This window comes from Thamnophis sirtalis, unplaced genomic scaffold (genome assembly GCF_051295495.1).
Source record: "Thamnophis sirtalis isolate CommonGarterSnake01/CBP01778 unplaced genomic scaffold, rThaSir2_p1.2 scaffold_5, whole genome shotgun sequence".
Taxonomy (NCBI): domain Eukaryota; kingdom Metazoa; phylum Chordata; class Lepidosauria; order Squamata; family Natricidae; genus Thamnophis; species Thamnophis sirtalis.
Window position 1 is genome coordinate 117,829,851 of NW_028261385.1, and position 21,734 is coordinate 117,851,584.

Consider the following 21,734-nt stretch of genomic DNA (forward strand, 5'->3'; position numbering starts at 1 on the left):
GAATCCAGACACCTCCATTCATAAGCAAAGTGCTGCCGGCTACAGCTTTTGCAAGGAGCCAAAACTGAGCAGATTAAAGATATGAAAACAATGACACTTCAGTTTACAGTCTCCCAACAATAATTAGAATACTAAAAGGACACTCTCAAACACAGGTTAAAGTACATACAAAGGGCCTGGGAATCTAAATCACAAAGCCCTAAAAACACATAAAAACACATCCACTCACCAGGCTGTTTTGTCAGCTGCCCTAGAACCTATTATTGCTGAAGTCGCTTCTAACCACTAATAAAGAAAACCTTCTTTTCAACCAGCTGGCTTCTCTCTTCATTTGGTGGCACCCTTGTTTCTTCCAGCTGGGGACCCAAACCAATTCTTCCTACAAAAGGTCATAAAATGGGGCAAAAGTGGCTTAACTGTCTTGCTTAGCAATGGTAACTTGGGGATCAATTGTGATTGTAAGTCGAAGATTACCTGTATACCAATCCAGTGGCTTGTCCATCTCATTGTCATGCCTCTAATATTCAAGCAGCTCCCTTATTCACTGAGGAAGGGCCACCAAGGTCTATGCAGTCTGAAAATGCAATCAAGACATGCCTAATGCCTACTGAACAACCTGTATGTTTCAGATTGTCCATCATAGTCATCTCCTAATCCATTGCCATGTTGCCAATTGCTTTTATCTAAGGAATACCTCCTTATAAAAATCTTTGCTTTTCTCTTGGTGTAATATGTATGTGGCCTTATTCCTCATGAAGGCAGTGCAGGTCACCAACATAGTGTTAGGACCTTTACCATCTCTTTGAAGGGATTTATATCCATTCCTCATTTCTGTCTCTCTTCCAGTCTGTCCTCGAGAGAAAAGCTTGTTCTATGAGAACCAGGAACTCATTGTATCAGGCACTCATGCTGATTTATGTCCAGCAGGGAGGATAGCACTGTGGTCATGTGATATTTCTTTTCATTGTTAAAGGCACATGAATTCTATCAGAAAAAAATAGCAGTAACTATAATGCTTTGCCTGACAGGACAAGCAGGAGGTAGTTAGCTGTTCCTTTCTCCTTTTCCAAAAGGAGGACATTGTACAATATGTGTCTGTTGAATTTTAATTCTCAAGGAAAATTTGAAACACAGAATCAATCTTTTGCCAACAAAGCACTTGGCTGACATAGCTATGATGACTCACGTGCTGATTAGGTTTGCCATAATTGATTTAGTCTGGGTTCAGATGAAACACACAGTCATGTCATTCTTGCACTAGAAATGATACAGCAGAGAGAGCAAAGAGTTGGGGAGGGGGGGTGGAACTGAGCTGATGTCAGTCTATGTGGTGATGTCATTGCAATGAGAAATAGATTTGGCCAGTGCTAGGCTTTGCTTATTTAGCTGGAGGTTGAATTAGGCAGAGACCAGGCACAATAGAAAAGCTGGTGCCTTCCTCCTTCCCTCCCCCCTCTCTTCCTCCCCCTCCCCCCCTCTCTCTCTCACACACACAGACACACACACAGACACACACACTTTCTCTCTCTCTTTTGAAGTAGCATCCTGACCAGTTAGGAGTTAGAAAGCTCTTTTATTTTCTTGACTCTGGGGCTACATAAGCTCTTGATTTATGTCAGGAAGGAGATGCCAGCCCATGACATGGACTGTGATGTCTCTTCTCTAGTTGCCTGTGTAGTGGATATAGAGGTATTTACCAACCAAGATGTTAAGGTATGTGCATGCCTTTCATTCTGCAGAGATGCTTCTGACAAGGACACTTGCAGGATGACAAGAATGTTTGATGTCCTGCAAGAAAGAAGATGATCAGATTGTCATGATTATTACCATAACAACCAGAATATTGGGAGTCTCGTATGAAAAGATTAGGGAGCTATTTCTTTATCTTGTTTTTAATGTTCTGTGCTGAAGCTGTGTTGACCTTCAGGTGTTTGTATGGGGATGTATTATTTAACTGAAAAAAAATCTGTGGCTTTCCACCGCATAGCCAATATGTGAGTGATTCACCTGAGTTAAAGGATTATTTCAGCCAAAATTGGGCAGTTTTACTTTTTTGCATAACATTTTGAAAACTTGAGGTGTATTTATCTGATTTCTTCTTGATCTCCTGTTATGTACATCAATGATAGTGATTTTTTTTCCTTTTTCCTTAAGATGTTGCCAAACACCTTAAGAATTAAGAAGAATACTGTGAAAACTATTAGTGTACCTAGTCAGAAAAGCTTTCCTTTTAAGTGATATTTGTTAAGAGCACAGTGTATTGTACCTGTCCATCTCACTACTGCAGTAAGAGAAGGAAAGCCCTGAAGCAGCAGGCAAAATCATTACTGCAAATTGTTTTATTTTCTGTAAATTGTGTCAGTGGCAGAGGAGGGATGAAATATATTATCAGTTTGTTTATTTTTTTTTAAGCAACCAAAATTCTGAATACAGTAACATCTAGTATTTCATATTCACATTGTGCAACCAATATACTGTTTAATAGATTTATTCTTTTTAAGAGCATGTGATAAGATGAAACTTTCCTGGGCTCCTGAATTTCCTTCTCTGCATTGGGGGTTGGAGGAGAATGTGTGTGAGAGAGGGGGGGAAGGAGGGGGGTTATGCATGCAGGATCTTCTGTTTGTTGCAAGATGAGAGTTTGATATAGTCTGTATAATGTAAATATGAGGATGTAATCAAATACTAGAAATATATTGGAATACCTAACAGCATCTCCATCAAAGTGAAGCATCTCAATCAACATTTAACTATCATTTTTCTTTTAAGGCAAACCTAGAATCTAAAGCCATGGTCAAACTCACTGCAGTATATAATGGTACTCCAAATATAGCTAGGCTGAGAAAAAGCAAGGGGATGAGCACAAGATTCAGTCTTCTGGCAGTTTTCAATGAAAAGCTTCTCCTGATGGCAGAGGCACTCAACATTTTGTTATATAAGTGAAAAAAGTGACTCCTTTTCTTAAACACTTGTTCTCACGTAAGAAAAGGCCTCCATTTGAGTTTCTTTCAAAACAAGCCATCAAGGAGACAGAATATGTTACTCATATAGTTTATATGTCATACATAGCTATAGGTTACTCATACAGTGGATGCCACATAAGCATTGGACAGGAAAAAAGAAAGAGTTGGAAAATGTTGGACATATTTGTTGGTAGCTTATAGCCAGGAGCACTGGGTTTGGATCAATGGTGAAATCTAATTTTTTTGCCCACCAGTTCTGTGGGCGTGGCTTGGTGGTGGTGGTGGTGTCATGTGACTGGGTGGGCGTGGCCAACTTTTTTTCACTTTTTAAAGCAATTTTTTCCTGACAGTTCGGGCAAATAGGTAGGGAAAATTGTTTTAAAAAGTGAAATAAAGAGGGTCCGACGATCGTGCGGCTCAGCTGTGAGCCGCACGATCGCAGGAAGCTTTTTTTTTTTACTATCGGTTCACAGAACCAGGAACAATTGTCCCTACCAGTTCGGCCAAAATGGGAGGATTTCAGCCTTGGTTTGGATCCTGTAAATCCATTCCAAAGTGTAGGTTCATGGACAAATGTTGCATGGGAAAGAGAGAACTGCAGCAGTGATTTCCAAAGAGAACCATTTGGGGTGTCCATATGGACCAGGTCAGACTCTTTCTTGGCAAAAATGCCAGTACACATTGGGAAGCGGAAAGAAAAAGGAGAGACGGAATTTAGTCTCCATTGCCAGGAAGCTACCAAATTCTCCAAAGGCTGCCTTCAGAAGGAATCCTCTCTACTTTTCATCTGGAGCGCTGATGGTACTCTTGGGCCTGTGCAGTGATTTTTTTATCCACTGATTGCTTTTTCCTTTTGACCTCCTCTGTTAGAGAAGCAGAGGATAGACCCTCTTTGCTCCTACCATTTGTGAATTGATCAAGGTAAGAGATAGCTTCTAGGAGCAGCAGTGGTGGCTGTTTTGGCTGCTTGCTCATTTTCCTGAGAAGGTAGAGCAAAGGGCAACAACAGGGAAGACAAGAGGCAGCAGCTGCCATTGACAACCCATATGTGCATTTGGGAGGACTGTTGTCAGAAAAGGAAGGAGAAGCCACTATCAGTAGTATTTTACACAGTCACATTAATGGGCATGTTGCTGAATACCTCCCCCCACCCCATTGGGTAAAATCTTGAACAAATCCAACAGATGATCTCTCTCTCTCTCTCTTTTAAAAAATCATTTCTTAACGATTTTACCAACAGATAAACTGTTCCTAGATATTGACAAAGAGGCTGTACTGCTTCTGTTTTATAATTTTATTTTTCTTTGCTAGCAGTATAACTCTGTCATCTATCTATCCATCCATCCATCCATCCATCCATCCATCCATCCATCCATCCATCCATCTATCCATTTCCATCCATTCATCCAGTGGAAGAGTGATGAAGACAATGATATTTAGTCTATTATATATAATCTGTTTGGTTCCTCCTATCGCCAAGGAAATCTAAAACAGATTAAAGAAAAAAAATTACTCAGTTTATCAAAGTTCTCATACAAGCTACTGTAACAATAATAGATGATTTATTAGTCATATCATATTTATAAGAAAATATATGCCTAACATAATTTATGAATATTACTAAATTCAATGCATTTCTGCCACTTCTATAGACAAATTTACAAAATATTAGTTTACTAGTTACAAGTTAAAAAAAACTTGTACATGTTTCCAGAACACTGTGAGAAAATACATCAAAGCAAACGAAAGAACTCCAATGCATTTGATGTAGATTGAATGCCAGCACTCTCCAGAAGAAGAAGTAATATTGCCCTCATGGATTAGTTGTGGACTTTCTGGAATATTTAGATGAAATAGGCCTATTGTCTAATCCAGCAGGGTTCCTCAATTGTGCTCACATTGAATATAATGACACAAATCATGAAACCAGAGCAACTGACAATAGCAGAACATATGGAAGAGTGCTATATCAACATGATGGTTTTATTTCTTGCTGTCTTTGATTTTTAAGTTTCTACTTTTTTCTTCCAAATCAACTCTTTATTACGGTCAAAGACCAGCAGCATTAAAGGGTGTGCTACAGCCAATCAGAAAGTATAGAAAATACATCAGAATCTAAAAAATAATAAATATAAAAAGCTAAAAGATATAAACCAGAAGTATATATAAAGACAAAATCTAAAATTTCATAGCTTTTTATAATTATCATATTTTAGACTCTGATATATTTAATTGGCTGTACCCTGTCTTCCTTATGCTGGTCTTTGACCGTAATAAAGATTTGATTTGACCTTGCTGATTTGATTTGATTTGATCTTGCTGTCTGCGGACAAATTCTGCTTCCATTCAGCAGCTTTGTCTCCTTACACCCAGGGAGGGAGGCAAGGTGATCAAGCATCTCTCTGGTACTGATGGCACGGCTGTTGGTTTTGCCTTCTCTTTGTCTCAAGGTTGACTTTAGTAAAATTGTCACTCTAACTCACTACTCCTCAATTGTGCGGTATAGTATAATTTGCTCTAGATTGTGTTTCTCCTGAAGGCAGAAGTGGCAAAGGACTTCCTCCCTCCTTTTCCCTCTCATGCTTCATCTTCATGTGCTGATTAAAACAGGGTTCCTCATCTATATTGCAATATGGATTTATAGCATATAAGATACATACTAATTTATACTTATTTCTTCCCTCTCCCATTGATCATTTCTTTTCCAAATATTTATCATTCTTTGCTTACTTGGGTGGAAGCAGTGGTGGGTTTCAAAAATTTTTGGAACCTCTTCTGTAGGTGTGGCCTGCTTTCCGGGTCCACTGGTGGAACCTCTTCTAACTGGTTCAGTAGATTTGATGAACCGGTTCTACTGAATAGGTGCGAACTGATAGGAACCAACCTCTGGGTGGAAGCCAACACGTGAGCTTAAACTGAGATTTTAAAGAGAGGAGTAGTATATTTTCTCCTCAGCATTTTAATTCTGCAGATGATTGCTAAATGACCACTAAAAGTGAAAACAAAAGGAAGGGTGAAAAATACCTCTCTCTTTTGCACTTCTTCAGGTGAGAAGTATGCCTATTTCACAACAAAATTTGGAAGATTTTAGTCTCTTTCCAGCAAGGAGGCCTGTGTGTTCTTTGTTTTGGTATTATTTTGTGTTTCTTATTCATGTTATGCGCTGACCTGTAATAAGAACTAAATGGTGACCATTGTACCATTCCAGGAATCCATAGCGGGGATTCTTTGGGCAAGCACAGCAACATAACAATCTGTTTTTATATACTTTTCCAACACCATGGACAAAGTTATGGCTTGTTTTGCTACAAATTCCAGTTCCTTGTCTTGAAGGGATTTTATAATTCGACTTTCAATAAACTTCAAAAATACAATCATATGCAGGGATATCTTCAGGGATGGTCAATGACATCAGAGTAGTGAGCACAAACAGGAATTTGAAGCCCTGTCTCTTTTTGAGTGTTTGAAATGCGTGGCTGAAAGGGGTGGATTTTCAATCCCTGGTCTTGTCCACCATTCTGATGTTATGGACTCTTGCTAGGGTCATCCATGTTTTTATGGCATCAGCAAAGTGTTATGGACTCACATTCTCGGCTCTGAAGGAAGCTTCCTAATGTAGGGAAATTGCCCAAAGTGGCATGGAATAACCTCTCTGGTCCTGCTCTCTGGTCCTCCCAGTACAGAAGACACTCAGAAAAGCTAATGTATTGTCGTCTACAAGTAGACCTTGTTTAACGACTGCCTTGTTGCAGTGATGAAAAAGTAATTTTGTAACTAGTCCTTACACTTACAATATTTTTCAGGCCTGTGAAAGAGATGAAAGCTGAAAGGAAGACCATAAGCACAGACACAGTTTCATTTAGCAATCACATCCCATAATAACCACGTTGGTACCAATTGTGGTTGCTAAATGAGAACTACCTATTCAATCAAAGAACACTTGCTCCAGCAAACAGTAGGGTTGTTGACCCATTTGAGCTGATGAAGAGCTGACTCATTGCAGGTTCCATCAGCCAGGGACTGGCATTTGGTGGGTCTCAGGAGATGTGCCTTCTGTGCCATGGCATCCGCCTTATGGAACATCCTTTCCTCTGAAATTAGATTAGCTCCATCTCTTTGGATATTCCGAAAGGCTCTCAAAACCTGGCTATGTTGTCAGGCATCGTGTTCCCCAGTGTACAGGAGATTTGCTGAGGTGTCTCAATAGACCATTGAGGTAGCCATTTTTATCTTTCTTATTACCTTTAAGCTTTTATGATATTAATATGGATTTTTACATTTAATATCTGTAGCTTTTACACTGTTGTTTTATCTGATTGTTGTGTACCATCCAGAGCTGTTTTTGGTTAGTTGGGTGGCTAGATAATTTTGATTAATAAATATTTTTTAAAAAAATAAATTAAATCCTATTGCTACTTTTGTGCTTCAATTAAAAGTCAACTGCTGAAATAATTGAGAATGCATTTCCTGGGATTAACTACTATCAGGAAGGACTGCTGAAATCAGGAAGAATAGCTGAAAATTAACATGTGTTTTTGCTGAAGTCCTTACTATTATGCATCACAGATAAATAAAACTTAGCTGAAACAGCATGATGCCTTGTGCAAGCAACATCTGCCCTGAACCAAATATTTCCTGGAAGACTGAACTCTGATTTTAGCTGCATGAATTAGAATTCAGTCAAGAGCATCTTTAAAAGTCTTCTCTGGAAATTTTCTTATTAAAGGCTTATGGCACAAAGAATTAAGAATCCTATATAACCTTCTGTAGTGAAACAAATTAGATGCATGATCAAGAACAGCCCACAAGTACTCTACATTGGTAAAACCAGTCCAATTTACTCTATCCGCTAGAATGTGCAACACAATTTGTCTTACTTCACTGAATGCCTAATGCACAAACCAAAATTACATTCTAAGTTGTTGATATCAAGACTGTAATATTTCTTTATTTCTGCTAGACTAAGACAATTATAATTGTTATTCTATCCCCTCCCCCAATAGGAGACTTATTTTCTTCTCAATTTCAGAGCTGAAAAGCCATTTCACTTGTCACAAAATTAAATATAAACTACTGTAAAACCAATATCAAGGGCCAGTGTAGTGGTTAAAAGCATTAGGCTGGAAACTGGGAGGCCATGAGTTTTATTTTAGCCATGAAGCTATCTACATAACTTTGGGCCAATTACTCTCTCTCAGCCATAGAAAGGAGGCAATGGCAAACTACTTCTAAATTCTAAATCGCTTCTGAAAATCTTGCCAAAAAAGATCCAGGGATTTGTCCAGGCAATTGCCAGGAATCAAAAACTGATTCAAAGTTACAACAAAACCCAAAGAAGCATCTTGTGGTTTCTCTGCATCCAGTCCCCACTTTTATCTCAGGATAAATTTTTGCTGCTTTTCATGGCTTACATTTCTGGAATTTCAGATTTTATTGCTTATTCCATATCCCTTGTTCTGTTGTAACAAATGAGAATTGTACAAATGTGCATACTCGTTTATGTTAGCCAAAACTGTGAAGTTTGGAATCCTTTGCAGCCAATTTAGTATTTCTTTTCTCTAGTTTAGGAATTACCTGATGATAATTACATGTTTAGATATAGTAACTGGCCATTTATCGTTAAAATGCCAGATTGAGACACAGTGAAACGTCAGCTTTCTGGATCTTTGTGCAATGAACTTTGCATACAATGGGTCAGGTTCTGTTGTGATTTGCATCACTTGAAAATGTATGTATTTATGCAATATGTCATTTGCATAATTGTAAATTTATATTTGCGTAAGCTGTATCACTGGTATAATGAACTCATTACATAAATCATGTTACTTGTGTCATGTGTATCACTGCAATAACATGTTCTTCAATTTACCACACCCCGGGAATGATCAAACTACTTTATGTAACTAATATATTAAAATTAGGCTTCACTGCATTTAGGTCTCTGCAGCACCTACTTTGCTGTACTTTGCTGTACTATTGATTAATCAGTTTATTAGGTTAAAGAAATAGCAATAAAGACTTTTGACTAACATATTAGCTTTTGTGCCCCATAGCCTACTTTGGCAGATAAGGTGGGAAAGAGGAAACAATTAAGGCAGAAGGAAATGTAATGCAGAAGATACAAACAGAATTATTTTCTGGAGCTGCTCATTCATGATGAGGTACAGGACAGATATTTTTGCACTGGAGAACTTAATACATACCGTGCAGAGATGGGCTGCACATATGTTAACAACCGGCTTGCCGGAAATGTGAGCATGCACATTCGCTTCACTTGCACAGACACCTTCCTCGTTCTTGTGCGGCTTCAAACACACATCATATCTTCTCAGGCAGCCACAGTGAATACAGTAGGTGAGACGTGGCATTCAGCTGGGCTTCCTGGGCAGGGAACAAAACCAGAGTGTGAGATAAATAGGACAAGCTGGCCTGGGGTGGGTGGTTGGAACTATCGGTTCATCCGAACTGGAAGCAGCCCACCTCTATGGAGATTCTCAACAGTCCAGGTCATGATTGTCCCAAAGGTGCTTTCTTTCAAAAGGCAACTGTCTTCCTTGTTTCACTAGAAGACATTTTGCTTTTCATCCAAGAAACTTCTTCAGTTCTGCCTGAATGGTGGAGAATGGAAGGATTGATATTCCTTGGAAGGATTGATATTCCTTGAAGTCATGTGGTCGTTAGCACTCTTTGTGAAAGTCGTTGAGGCCACATGGATGTTTATCTGTGCCCTCAGGGTCACCTGCATTCTGTAGTCTGCATTTATTTCTGGGAATCCATATACATATGGATACATATCATACCATAATATATATCATGTGACACCCCCCCCATTACTTGTATAAGGATTATTCTTTATACTATTCATGTTGTCTTGTATTTTCTGTTAAGAAGTTTGTATTGCTCCCATTTGCTCCCTTGAGCCCTGGTGATGCAGTGTGTAATGGCTCTCTCCTAACTTAAGAAAGTAAAGACTCTTGAAACAGATTATTTCAAAAGGAACCTTTAATCAAGCAGGATGGAAACCATTAGAGGCAAAGCAGCATCTGAAACCCTTTAGGCAATGCAAGTGGGATTAAACTGATAATGACCCGTCCCCTTTGTCCGAATGCAGATTCTGACCAATACACAAGTGTGAAGATGTTTCCTTAACTCTTCTGCCCTGAGAGTCTAATAACACACCTTCCCATGGCTATCTCTAGTTAGACATTAAAATAAGATATCCCACATGGCTATCATAAACATCTCTCAAGAGATGCTGGGATCTTCAGTTTTCCAGTGACAGGAAACCAGTTGTAAAGTTGTAAAACTCAATCGTTACAGATACAGCTAGTGATTTAATTCCGAGGCCCCCCTCCTCCCAAGTGAATGGCAGTATCACTTTTAGGGATCTGACACAGTGGTTAGAATACAGTATTGCAGGCAAACTCTGTCCACAGGCTGGAGTTTGATCCTGATGGGCTTGATGTTGACTCAGCCTTCCATCCTTCGGAGGTCAGTAAAATGAGGATTCAGATTGTTGGGGGCAGTATGCTGACTCCGTAAACCACTTAGAGAGGGCTGTAAAGCACTGTGAAGTGGAATATAAGTCTAAGTGCCATTGCCATTGCTCCCATTTTTATATTGTATGACCATGATAGTGTCTTCTAATCCTTTGAGCTGTGATTACTTTGAGTCCTGGGAAAGAGGCAAGGGCTTCTGAAAATCCTTGCCAAGAAAACTGCATGGACTCATCTAGGGTCAACAGGCACACAGAGACACACACAAGTATGATACTGTACCATGTACCAAAAGTACCATGTCATCGACACAAATTTCTTGTCCAAACTCCAAGACAGTCATTATTTATGGATGGCATGTTCTCACAACAGAGTTTCAATCTCCCTGTCAACTCACCACTCAAGCTGGTTGAAGCTGGATCAAGTTAGGATTAATGTTAGGAACGTGGTATTTTCCATCCAAAAATGGAAGATTTCCTATGGAGACATTCAGTGTGACTTGTGAATAGTTTTTTGTGGTGATCTGCTGAGCTCTAACTGATCTACAACACAACTTCCCCCTCCTATCTCCTTTGGGGGGGAGCATGCTTCTGTAGCTATTTATGTCCAGTCCAGCCAGAAAAAAACTGACTCTTGCTGGCCTTTCCTTTTCTTTCTTGTGATTCAGTGATGGTGTCAGGTTGCAACTTATAACAGACATGCCAATGCTTTATGAGTTGATAGATGGATATTGACTTTTGGGAAGCAGGTATGCAAATATGCCAACAACAACAGATTAATGTGATGTGGATTCTTGGCCACAAAGGATGCAAATGAGTGATACCGAAAAATATATGAATATATCTCAGTCCCTTGGAAGACAGTGAGATTGGAGTGAAAATGACTGAAATAATTGCAAGGAAGGGATTAGAATTAAGGGATTCAAATTATTCAGTTCCAAAATATTGTATGGCTTTTTAACATCATCACAGTAAAGTATTCCTCAGCTCCCCCCTCCCCTGGTCGGTCAGATTGATATGTGTTGATCATTATTTTACTACATGTACTTTCTTTATATGGTTTTATATTACGTATGAATTTGTGTACTATGATATAAAATTAATAAAGGAAAGAGTTTAGGTTTATAAAGATAGTTTAGTCCTAAAATTCAATTATCACTGGTATTTTCTTATATTTATCACATTTACAGAGATACAATAGACTTTCAAGATAACCAGATAACTTTTTTACCATTACAGGAGAAATTTGAGAGCTTGTTCCGTGCTTATGATGACTGTGTGACATTTCAACTGTTTAAAAGTTTTCGACGCATAAAAATTGACTTCAATAACCCCAAATCAGCTGCTAATGCTAGAACAGAACTTCATGAAACACAGTTCCAAGGGAAGGAACTAAAACTTTACTTTGCAAAGGTAAGGTTCTTTTTTACCCAAGCATTTTCTTCACCCAGATGCAGATGAGGTAATTTAAGTTTTGAGCATATTAATGTCAGACAAAAGACCAGAAATAATCATAATAATATGTGTAAGGGTAAAGTGCACAAAATATTAATCAATCAGAATAGAGCTGAAAGGGATCTTGGAGGTCTTCTAGCCCAACTCTTTCTCAAGCAGGAGACCCTATACAATTTGAGACAAGTAGCTGTCCAGTCCATTCTTAAAAACCTCCAGTGATGAAGCACCACAACTTCTGAAGCCAAGTGTTCCAATGGTTAATTATTCTCACTGCTGTCTCACCTTAATTCCATGTTGCTTTTCTCCTTGACTAGTTTCCATCCATTGTTTCTTTTCTTGCCCTCTGGTGTTTTGGAAAAGAAATCGACCCACTCTTCTTCATGGCAGCCCCTCAAATCCTGGAATACTGGAAAGTTAACTTTAGTCTGAGAGTTAGTTTGATTGAGTGGCTAAGATACCAGGCAAGGCTAGAAACAGGGAGACTGTGAGTTCTAGACAGCCAGTGGGTAAACTTTCTCTCAGCCCTAGGAAAGAGGCAATGACAATGGCAAACCACTCCTGGAAAACCTTGCCAAGAAAAGTTTAGGGACTAGTCTGGAATTGAACATGATTGCATGGAAGAAAAAGAAAACTTCTGTCTTTGCTTTGCCCCATGATAATCAAAGCCAAAAGAGCAGCCACCTGCTAATCTGAACTAAAAGGTAAAAATGTTTTGCTACCTTTTGATTTCGATTTCGATTTTCGATTTTATTGTATTTCTATGCCGCCCTATTCCCAGAGGGACTCAGGGTGGCTCACAAACCAAGTCAAGGCGGGGGGGGGGGGGAACAAACAGGAAAAAAAAGAAAGACAACGGACAACACAACACCACAATTTTAAAAACAATCAACAGCTACACCACCTTTGTCATGTTATGATCTATATTTTCTTTATGGTATTACTTAAAATAGTTTCATCTTGTCATATTGCAGGACCAACCAAATTTACATAGAGACAACATGAATTAATGTAGGTGATAATGAAGTATCTCTTTTACTATTTCTAAATATGATAAATAAATGACTAAGATGCATGGGTTGGAACTTCATTGTTCTCAAGCTCCAAGCTAGTGTACTTTCCCACTTTCCTTACGTATATAGAGTGTGAAATTATGGGGAACATTTTTAATAGAATAACAGAATAAGGGAGTTGGAAGGGAACTTGGAGGTCTTGTAGTCCAAACACCATGCTCAAGCAGTAAACCCTATAGCATTTCGGGGTTTTCATATGTTCTTAAAAATCTCCAGTGTTGCAGCATTTACAACTTCTGAAGGCAGGCCGTTCCACTTATTAATTGTTCAGGAAATTTCTCTTTAGTTCTGGGCTGCTTCTCTCCTTGATTAGTTTCTACCTATTGCTTCTTGTCCTGCCCTCAGGTGCTTTGGAGAATAGCTTGACTCCCTCTTCTTTGTGGCAGCCCCTCAAATATTGGAACACTGCTATCATGTCACCCCAGTCCTTCTCTTCACTAAAATAGACATCCTCAATTCCTGCAACTGTTCTTCATATGTTTTAGATTCCAGTCCCCTTTTTAATACTCAAAGCAGCCATAGTGGTCTGATGTTTATATTCATGCTGCCCAGAATCACACTATTGGAGCTTTATTTATTTATTTATTGAATTTATATTGTCACCTATTCGCCCATGATGACTCAAGGCAGCTTAAATAGTCAGGTATAAATTAGCTGAAGCAAGGAATCTTGTGATTGCTTAGACATCACCTTTTCTGCCCTGCAGCTATAGGATTTCTGTAAAGAGCAAAGTCATCCCTTTGTTTTCTTTGCAGATCAAGTATGGCACCGGTTGTCAAAAAGACAGTTTTAGCTTGTTTCCATTGGCCTTATAGACAGCTACATTAGCCTATCCCTTTGGAAAGGGGAACATAGTTATGAGTGTAATTCAATATTACCTGGAAATAGCAGAGCCTTTATTTGTGGATCCACTTTCTGTCCTTTACTGCAGCCTTCTTTTCCGTTCTGGTGCCTTCCAGATTAGTTGAGATGAAACCAACAACCCTCTGGAAATTGGTTCCAAAATTATGGGGGATATTGGACTGAACATAATTGTTTTATTCTTCTGTCCTTACTATCCTGAAACAATACTCTGTTTTGCCTCTCATCTCTGTAACGGTCCAGGCTCTGGAGAATGATGGAGAGGCCTTCCACTTGGCTCCACCCCAGCCATCCAAGCAATTCCTCATCTCACCTCCAGCCTCTCCTCCTGTAGGTTGGCAATCAAAAACTGATGATACACCAGTCATCAATTATGACCTCCTGTATGCTGTTTCTAAACTGGGACCAGGTCAGTTTCACGATTCTTCTTATTTTCAAGTTTAGGAAGTCAAGACCAGAAAACAAAGCAATTGTAATGGATACTTATGCCTGCTTTCATTGTTAAACTCACCATTCTTCTTTCCAGTTGCATAAGAGTGATCAAGTGTGGCAGTATTCTGGGGCTGCAGGAGTGATGGATATTGATGGAGGGGCACAGGAGAGTGGACTGCTATGGGCATGGCCAGAGCCAGTATTCCCTGAGTCTGCCCTTCTGATTCAGTTTCTTTCATGTATATGTGCATTATCTCACCGCTCTGTTTCTCATTTCTCTCACACTGTAGCTTTTCTCCATTCAACTTTTTTAAATTTTCACTCTTCCTCTCCTTTTTATCCTCCCAGCCCCCTAAATTAGGATCCCTTTCTGCATTCTTTTCTCCTGCTTAGCCTTTTCTTCTTTGTTGCTTATTGTATTCCTCCCTCCCTCCCTCCCTCCTTCCCTCCCTCCCTCCCTCCCTGCCTTGGCAAAATCAGCCTTTGGAATAAAAAAGAAAGAACATTGTATGAAGGTCAACATAACTATTACAAAATTCCCAGGGTCTAATCTGCGCACCCTTATTTTTAAATTGAAATTGGCTGCACTCAATACCAAAGTCGAAAGATTTGGGATCTCATACAATAGTAGAAATTTGACCACAGGAGCAAAACTTAAATAATAAAATAAAATGATTCATTTGTAAAGTTTCAGTTGCCAATTCCTATTAATTTACTCATTCCCACAGTCTTACAAACCACCCCTCCATCAGGCCAGGTAGATTGGGCATTGGCTAGGACATTTGGAGACAACATTGCATGCAGCAAATGGACAATCTCGGTCAGAAATCTTGGGACTTCATCATTTTTTATACACTGTGCAGGCTGGCCAAATGGCTGTAACTCATTCCATTGGATAAACAAGAATGGTTAAACTGAAATAGAATTTAAATTGACCTGAGAGTTAATTTTTGTTGGCCAAAGATTGGTCTGTTTGTCCTACATAGCATCCAGAGGAACATTGCTGCCAAATGATGGCAGAAGAATGTGTGAGTCTTCTGCATGAAATAATTGGGATCTGTTATGGTGTTGTTGGTATGTATAGGAACAAGTTAGACATCTGGGTCTGGATTCCAAGTGAACATTACTGTTTTGTTGTTTTCTTTTGCTTGTGAGAATCTGCTCCAGATTAGGTGGTTGTTAGTATGTAAATATGGATTTGCTGCCCAGTACCTAAGAAAGAGTAGTATCCATGTCCGGTATGGGCTGTAGCTTATTAATAGTGTGTTTGAATGGCTTGAACTAGAAGTTGTGAAAAGACCAATGGTCTTCTTTGTTCTGTTTCTGTAATCTGGCTTTTAATAGGTGTTCCTTGGAAATTGATCTGACTATACAGATGTGTTTGTTCATCTCATTGGGTGGGTTGTTTAGTCTCCTGAATCTCTGTTTTAATGCCATCAGTTGAGCATATCTGTCAAGTGGGTCAGAATAAATATGGCTGTAGCATAAAACCTGGCAATAGATAATAGATTGGCGGTGTCTCCTGGATGGAAGCTGGAAGCATATACTGTATGTAGTGTATGTGTTGTAATTTGTGGGCTTCCTATACAGGTTATTTATGTGTGTGTTTGTTGAACCATTTACAGAAGTAGCAGTAGCAATAGCACTTAGACTTATATACTGCTTCACAGTGCTTTACAGCTGCCACTAAGCGATTTACAGAGTCAGCATATTGTCCCCAACAATCTGGGTCCTAATTTTACTGACCTTGGGAGGATGGATCTTGAGCCCATGAGAATCAAACAGCCAAACTGCTGGCAGCCAGCAGTCAGCAGAAGTAGCCTGCAGTACTGCATTCTAACCACTGTGCCACCACAGCTCAGTTTTGTAGGAGAACTATGTTAATCTACGGTGGCAAAAAATGTGGGGGAGTCTGGTAGCAACTTTTCTAGTGAATTCATTTTATTAAAAGGCACAAGCTTTTTGTGTTAGTCTGAAAAAAAGTTACCAGATTCCAATTTTGATCTTAGACCAATAGATCTTCTATTGGTGAAAACTGGTGTCTGCCTTTAATGAGCACAAATGCTATTTGGAACATTTATAAGCTATTGAACTGCTACATAAGAAATGTTTAAGTTCTAAATTAAAATCCAACTAATTATTTTACTGATATTCTGATTCCTAGTATTTTGAGTTACTTTAATGACTCTTGTTTCGAGGGCATTTTCTATATAAGTGAGGGCCGTGTTTATTACTCAATGTTATATGCCCTGATTAAGCACAGTAAATATGTGATTGTATAGAATGAAAACATAATAAAATATATATATTGAAAAAAAAATATTAAAAAGTGAAATGACTCTTGTTTCATTCAAGTGACCTTGCATTATCATAGATTGTGGCAGCACCTGGTAACAGTAACTGATTTTTAAAAATCTGAATTAGATGTTCTTGGATGAGAGACCATCAGGAAATACTAAGGATGTGGCCCACCCTAGGAAATCATAATCACAATGACAAGCTGAACAAATTCCAGTTCCAACACAGGAGCATGGATAGGCCCAAGCGCCAGACACTTTGGTAGTTCAGTTGAGAGGCTTGACTGGTCACACTTGCTGATGATCTTTGGCAGAGCTGGGATGGTACTGCTGCATCCAGTCTAGTACTCCTTGATCTCTCAGCAGTTTTTAATATGATTGGTCACAGGGTCCTTCTAGACTGGCTAGGCAGGTTAGGAGTGAGGGCACTGTGTTGCAGTGGTTCATTTCCCTTCTTAGTGTGGTCAGTTTCAGTCAATGCTGCTAGGATCAGGGGGTCCTGTCATGTCCACAATCCCCCATTTTGGGGGTGTCTCCAGGCTCGACCCTCTCCTCTCTTCTGTTTAACATCTACATGAAGCCACTCGCTAAAGTCCTCTGTCAGTTTGGAATTTGACATCAGCATGACACTAACAATACCTTTCAGCTTTAATAAGATTTGTATGCTGCCCACTCCCTTGGGACTCTGGGCGGCTCACAACAAAAGTAAAAACATATAAAAAATTTAAAAATACAATTATTAAAATTAATCTATCATCCATTCAATCAAGTGGGGCTGGATATTAATCAACAGCCCCAGGCCTGCCGGAACAGCCAGGTCTTGGTTGCTTTACGGAAAGCCGGGAGAGTGGTAAGGGTCCGGATCTCTGCGGGTAGCTTGTTCCACAAGGCCGGTGCAGCTACAGAGAAGGCCCTCCCTCGGGGAGCCACCAGCCGGCATTGTCCGGTCGACGGCACCCAGAGGAGGCCCAACCTGTGCGATCTTATTGGTCGTTGGGAGGTGAATGGCAGGAGGTGGTCTCTCAGGTAGCCAGGTCCAATACCATGTAGGGCTTTAAAAGTAACGACTAGCATCTTGAAGCGGGTCCGGAGACCAATGGGGAGCCAGTGCAGCTCACGGAGGATAGGTGTAACATGGGTGTATCTAGGTACACCCATTATCGCTCGCGCAGCTGCATTCTCGACAGCTGCAGTGTTCGAACACTCTTCAGGGGCAGCCCCATGTAGAGTGCGTTACAGTAATCCAGTCTTGAGGTGACGAGGGCATGAGTGACCATTCGAAGTGCCTCCTGATCCAGATAGGGCCGCAACTGGTGCACCAGGCGAACCTGGGCAAAGGCACCCCTAGTCACAGCCGATAAATGGTGTTCTAATGTCAGCTGTGGATCCAGGAGGACACCCAAATTGCGGGCCCACTCTGAGGGTGTATAACTTCACCCCCCAGGCTAAGAGGTGGAATGTCTGGACCATCCTTGGGAGGCAATATCAATAGCCACTCGGTCTTGTCTGGATTGAGTACAAGCTTGTTCTATCTCTCTCAGCTCTATATCTCAACTCTGAGCTGTGCAGGTGAAGTTGTCAATGTACTTACCTGGTCTCTGCATGGTCTGGATGAGGCAGAACAGATTTCAGCCCAATCCAGCCATGACTGAGTGGCTGTGACTATTTGTTCACACAGGGTTAGGGATGTTTCCATCATTAGTCTTGGATGGAACTGCACTTCCTCATTCTAGACAGGTATGCAACTTGGGGGCCTTTCTGCTTGAAGAGCAAGTGGCAGCTGTAGCCATCTTTTGCACAGGTTCATCTGTATGCCAGTTGTATCCTTCAGGTCCTTCTGATAGTTACTCATGCCTTAATCATCTTGTTACTGAAATGTGGAGCAGTATCCCCCCCCCCCCCCGAGATATGGACAGTGCCCTCTCTCTTTGGATTCCATGAAGCACTTAAGATCTAGTTTTGGTATCAGGTCTGCAGTTGATCTGTTTGTAGGGGCCCTCATTTGATTTGATTCTTTTAAATTGTGTGATTGTTTTAGTCCATTTTGTCTGTAGGATTGTATGTTTTTATCTTTTTTATTGATTTGTATTTGTAAGTAACTCAGAGTCTATTGGAATGGGTAACTGTAAAATATTTTTTCTTGACTTCCAGGTGAGAAATATGAACTACATGCAGGTACTGACTCCACTCCAAGTGTAGTTGTGCACATCTGTGACGGCCATGCAACAGAAGAGGAGGCCCCAAACAATATACCAAAGCCACAAATTATGCAGACTCGACGTCCTAGCCTACCATCCTCTATGTGTAGTTGATTTGCCTCAAGAACATATCTTCTTTTCTTTCCTCCTAGTAGAAGTCAGCCATATCTTTCTGTGTAATCCAGTATTTAGTTTCTTAGCCTATTCCTTGTGTGGTAATGGAGCCTAAGCAACAACAGGGCTCAGAATGTGCTCTTTGTAACCATTTTAATGTCACATTCCTGTAGAGCAGAAGGGGAAGAGGGGATTAGAGGTGGAGGGATTTCCCAAACTTCTTAAGGCTGCAACCTGGGATAAAGTCAACAAGCCTTTCTTTTATGGAAACATATATCAGATTTCAGTGCACAAAGTAAGACTCTTTAAATGCTATTCATTAAATGGAAGTAATAAATTTGGATGCATTGTTCTGATCAACAGTCCCCATATGTTCCAAAACATATTTCTATAAATAGGTTTTTCTCCTTATACTTACTGTGCAGCATAGCTTTCTTCTCTGGGCTTGTAATACCCACCTTGTAATACTCTATCTGCAAGGAGAGGGCCTTGGAGAGCAGAACTGTGGAAGGTTCTATCTGTGAATTCTTGAACAGGCATTCTCAGAACAAACCACAGAAACAAATAGGTTCTCTGACATTGGAAAGTCAGAAATCTGTGCATAGCCTAACTTTTTTTGTTTGCTTGTTTTATAAACATTCTTTCTAATGCACAAATGCAACCAGTGTGAAGTAATTCAGCTACTACTCAAATTCAAATTAAGGCAGTTCAGCCCTTACTGAAATTAAAATTATCCTAGTGATTTCCTGGATAAGATAAATTATTTGCTGCAGATCCTTATTTCCTTTAACAATGAATTCAGATAGTTGAGTGACAATCACTTTTCAGACTAAAAGATAGGACTATTCCAAATAAGGTACAGGCTTCTTCAATAATTCAGCACATGATTTTACATATATAGAATTATATAACAGTGAAGTATATTTTCAAATGATTCTCCCCTCTGCAAAAGATTGTTTTCTTTCCTTTTAATATTAATGAGATTGCCATGCTTCAGAGAAATCCTGAATTAATCAATCAGTTATATCTGTAGCTAAAATCAAAGAACAATTACAGAAATAAATAAAGCAGAAGGAAAACATAATGATGAAAGTAATTATTTATCTTCCTGTTAACATAGGGCATGCTTTTGTAATTATTCTAAACCACGGGACTCACAGTATCACATGACGTATCACATCGTTCCCCCCTTTGTGCAGCTGGGGTGGGCGTGGCCTGTGCATGACGCATCGGCCCGTAGGCCACTCAGCACTCATGTTTTACAGCTGTGATCATGCCTATCTAGCTCCCTTATGTTGTTAAGTTACAAAAAAGGTCAGTCTTTCTGTTTGCAGCTACATGGTTCTGGCATTTCCAAACACAGATCAAAGTGTTAGTTGTAACCTCTAAAGACCATATCATTCAGTTCCAGATTATTTTAAGGATCATCTCCTTCTGTTGGAATCTGATCAGTCTTTACATTTAGAAGAAAGGGGTTGGTTACAGTCTTGCCTCACAAGATAACGAAGGATGAACCAGAAGGTACGTTTCTGTAGCAGGCCTACTCAGAACGCTTTATTTTCGGACATGTGTCAGATACCCTCCTGACTTATTTTGGCCACTTGATTATTGTTGGTGATGGAGGTTTGGCTTGGGGTGGTACTCTCTTGTTATCTTTTGTTCCTGATATAGATGTTTATGTTTGTAAATCATCTGATTGACAATGAAGACACCAAAGTGGTAGATAGGTTCTACCTTTCAGGATCAACCATCAATAGTAAAATAAATATGTTGCAGACTAACACTTGTTAGAGTAGCCATGAAGGCTGTGAAAAATGTGTTTAAATGCTTGATGTGTCTATACCTACAAATATCAGAATTGTTCCAGCCATATTCCCTAGTGACATTTTGCAAAGCAAAAGGTGGACTTTGAAAAAGCCAGGTAGAAAGTCTATTGATGTTTTTGAACTTTAATGTCAGAGAAGACTCCAGAGAATACTACAAACAACATAAAAAGTCCCAAACAAATGTATCATCAAACGAATTTCCCACCTGAGTTACAAAAGAGAGACTCAAACAATTATACTTAGGCCACATTATGCAAAAGATAATGTGACCTGCAGCAAGACAAATGGATTCAGTTATAATGATGATGGAAGACCTGAAAGAACAAATTACAGATAATCACAAGGGGAAAAAAACCCTGTGATTGTACAATCTGACACCAAATTAATGGCACATAATCAGTCTAATAATCTGGACTCTGAGGAATTGGATGGCAGAGCAATGTTCATAAATAAATATTTTGATGGGGGAATACTAAGAATTACATTTTTTTTCTTTGTACAGGGAAGTGAACAGACATACGATATATATTGCAATAGGTCTGCAATAATCTGTGGTGGATACAAAGGGTGTTCTATAACACAATTTATCAGCTGGAAAGAGCGTTTAGAGTGTGGGTCCTGCCTGCTCTGCTTTTCCCAGTCTGCTGGATGAAGATGGCAATATGTATCTCCTGTCCGCAAACTCATGCCCCCTCAATCTTATGCCAGAGTTGTCAGCTCTGGGCTTGGCAGTCGGAAAGGCCTGGATGGATGGATGGATGGATGGTGGTGTGTGTGTGTGTGTGTGTGTGTGTGTGTGTGTGTGTGTACACAAAACCTATTATTTCTTCCTATTCCTCAGACTTACCCATCTTGGAGGTCAAGCTCGGGATTGCAAGACTTCTGTGCAAAGCTATTTATATTGATTAGTTGTATACTGTGATAAATGGTGAGGGGTTTTTGCATTCTTAGTTTTTACTAAGTTTTACTAACTATACCAACTACTACTTGGTAAGGATTCTATTTTGTTAGAGGTAATATCTA

At 39.7% G+C, this 21,734-nt stretch overlaps 1 protein-coding gene across 1 annotated transcript; it reads left to right on the top strand.

Annotated features, from left to right (window-relative positions):
• Positions 1 to 1,379: 1,379 nt before the first annotated feature.
• Positions 1,380 to 19,969, top strand: RCAN2 (regulator of calcineurin 2). The gene is made up of 4 exons (XM_087716740.1): positions 1,380 to 1,713; positions 11,698 to 11,871; positions 14,088 to 14,253; positions 18,725 to 19,969. The coding sequence occupies exons 1-4, from the start codon at positions 1,627 to 1,629 to the stop codon at positions 18,883 to 18,885; spliced, it is 588 nt and encodes a 195-aa protein (XP_087572866.1). The 5' UTR covers positions 1,380 to 1,626; the 3' UTR covers positions 18,886 to 19,969.
• The last annotated feature ends 1,765 nt before the right edge of the window (positions 19,970 to 21,734 follow it).

Excerpts from the sequence above, each read along its gene's own strand:
- RCAN2 (XM_087716740.1), top strand. The coding sequence starts at position 1,627 with ATGCCAGCCCATGACATGGACTGTGATGTCTCTTCTCTAGTTGCCTGT. Across the intron at positions 1,714-11,697 it reads TTACCAACCAAGATGTTAAG|GAGAAATTTGAGAGCTTGTT; the intron begins GTATGTGCATGC and ends TTACCATTACAG. Across the intron at positions 14,254-18,724 it reads TGTTTCTAAACTGGGACCAG|GTGAGAAATATGAACTACAT; the intron begins GTCAGTTTCACG and ends CTTGACTTCCAG.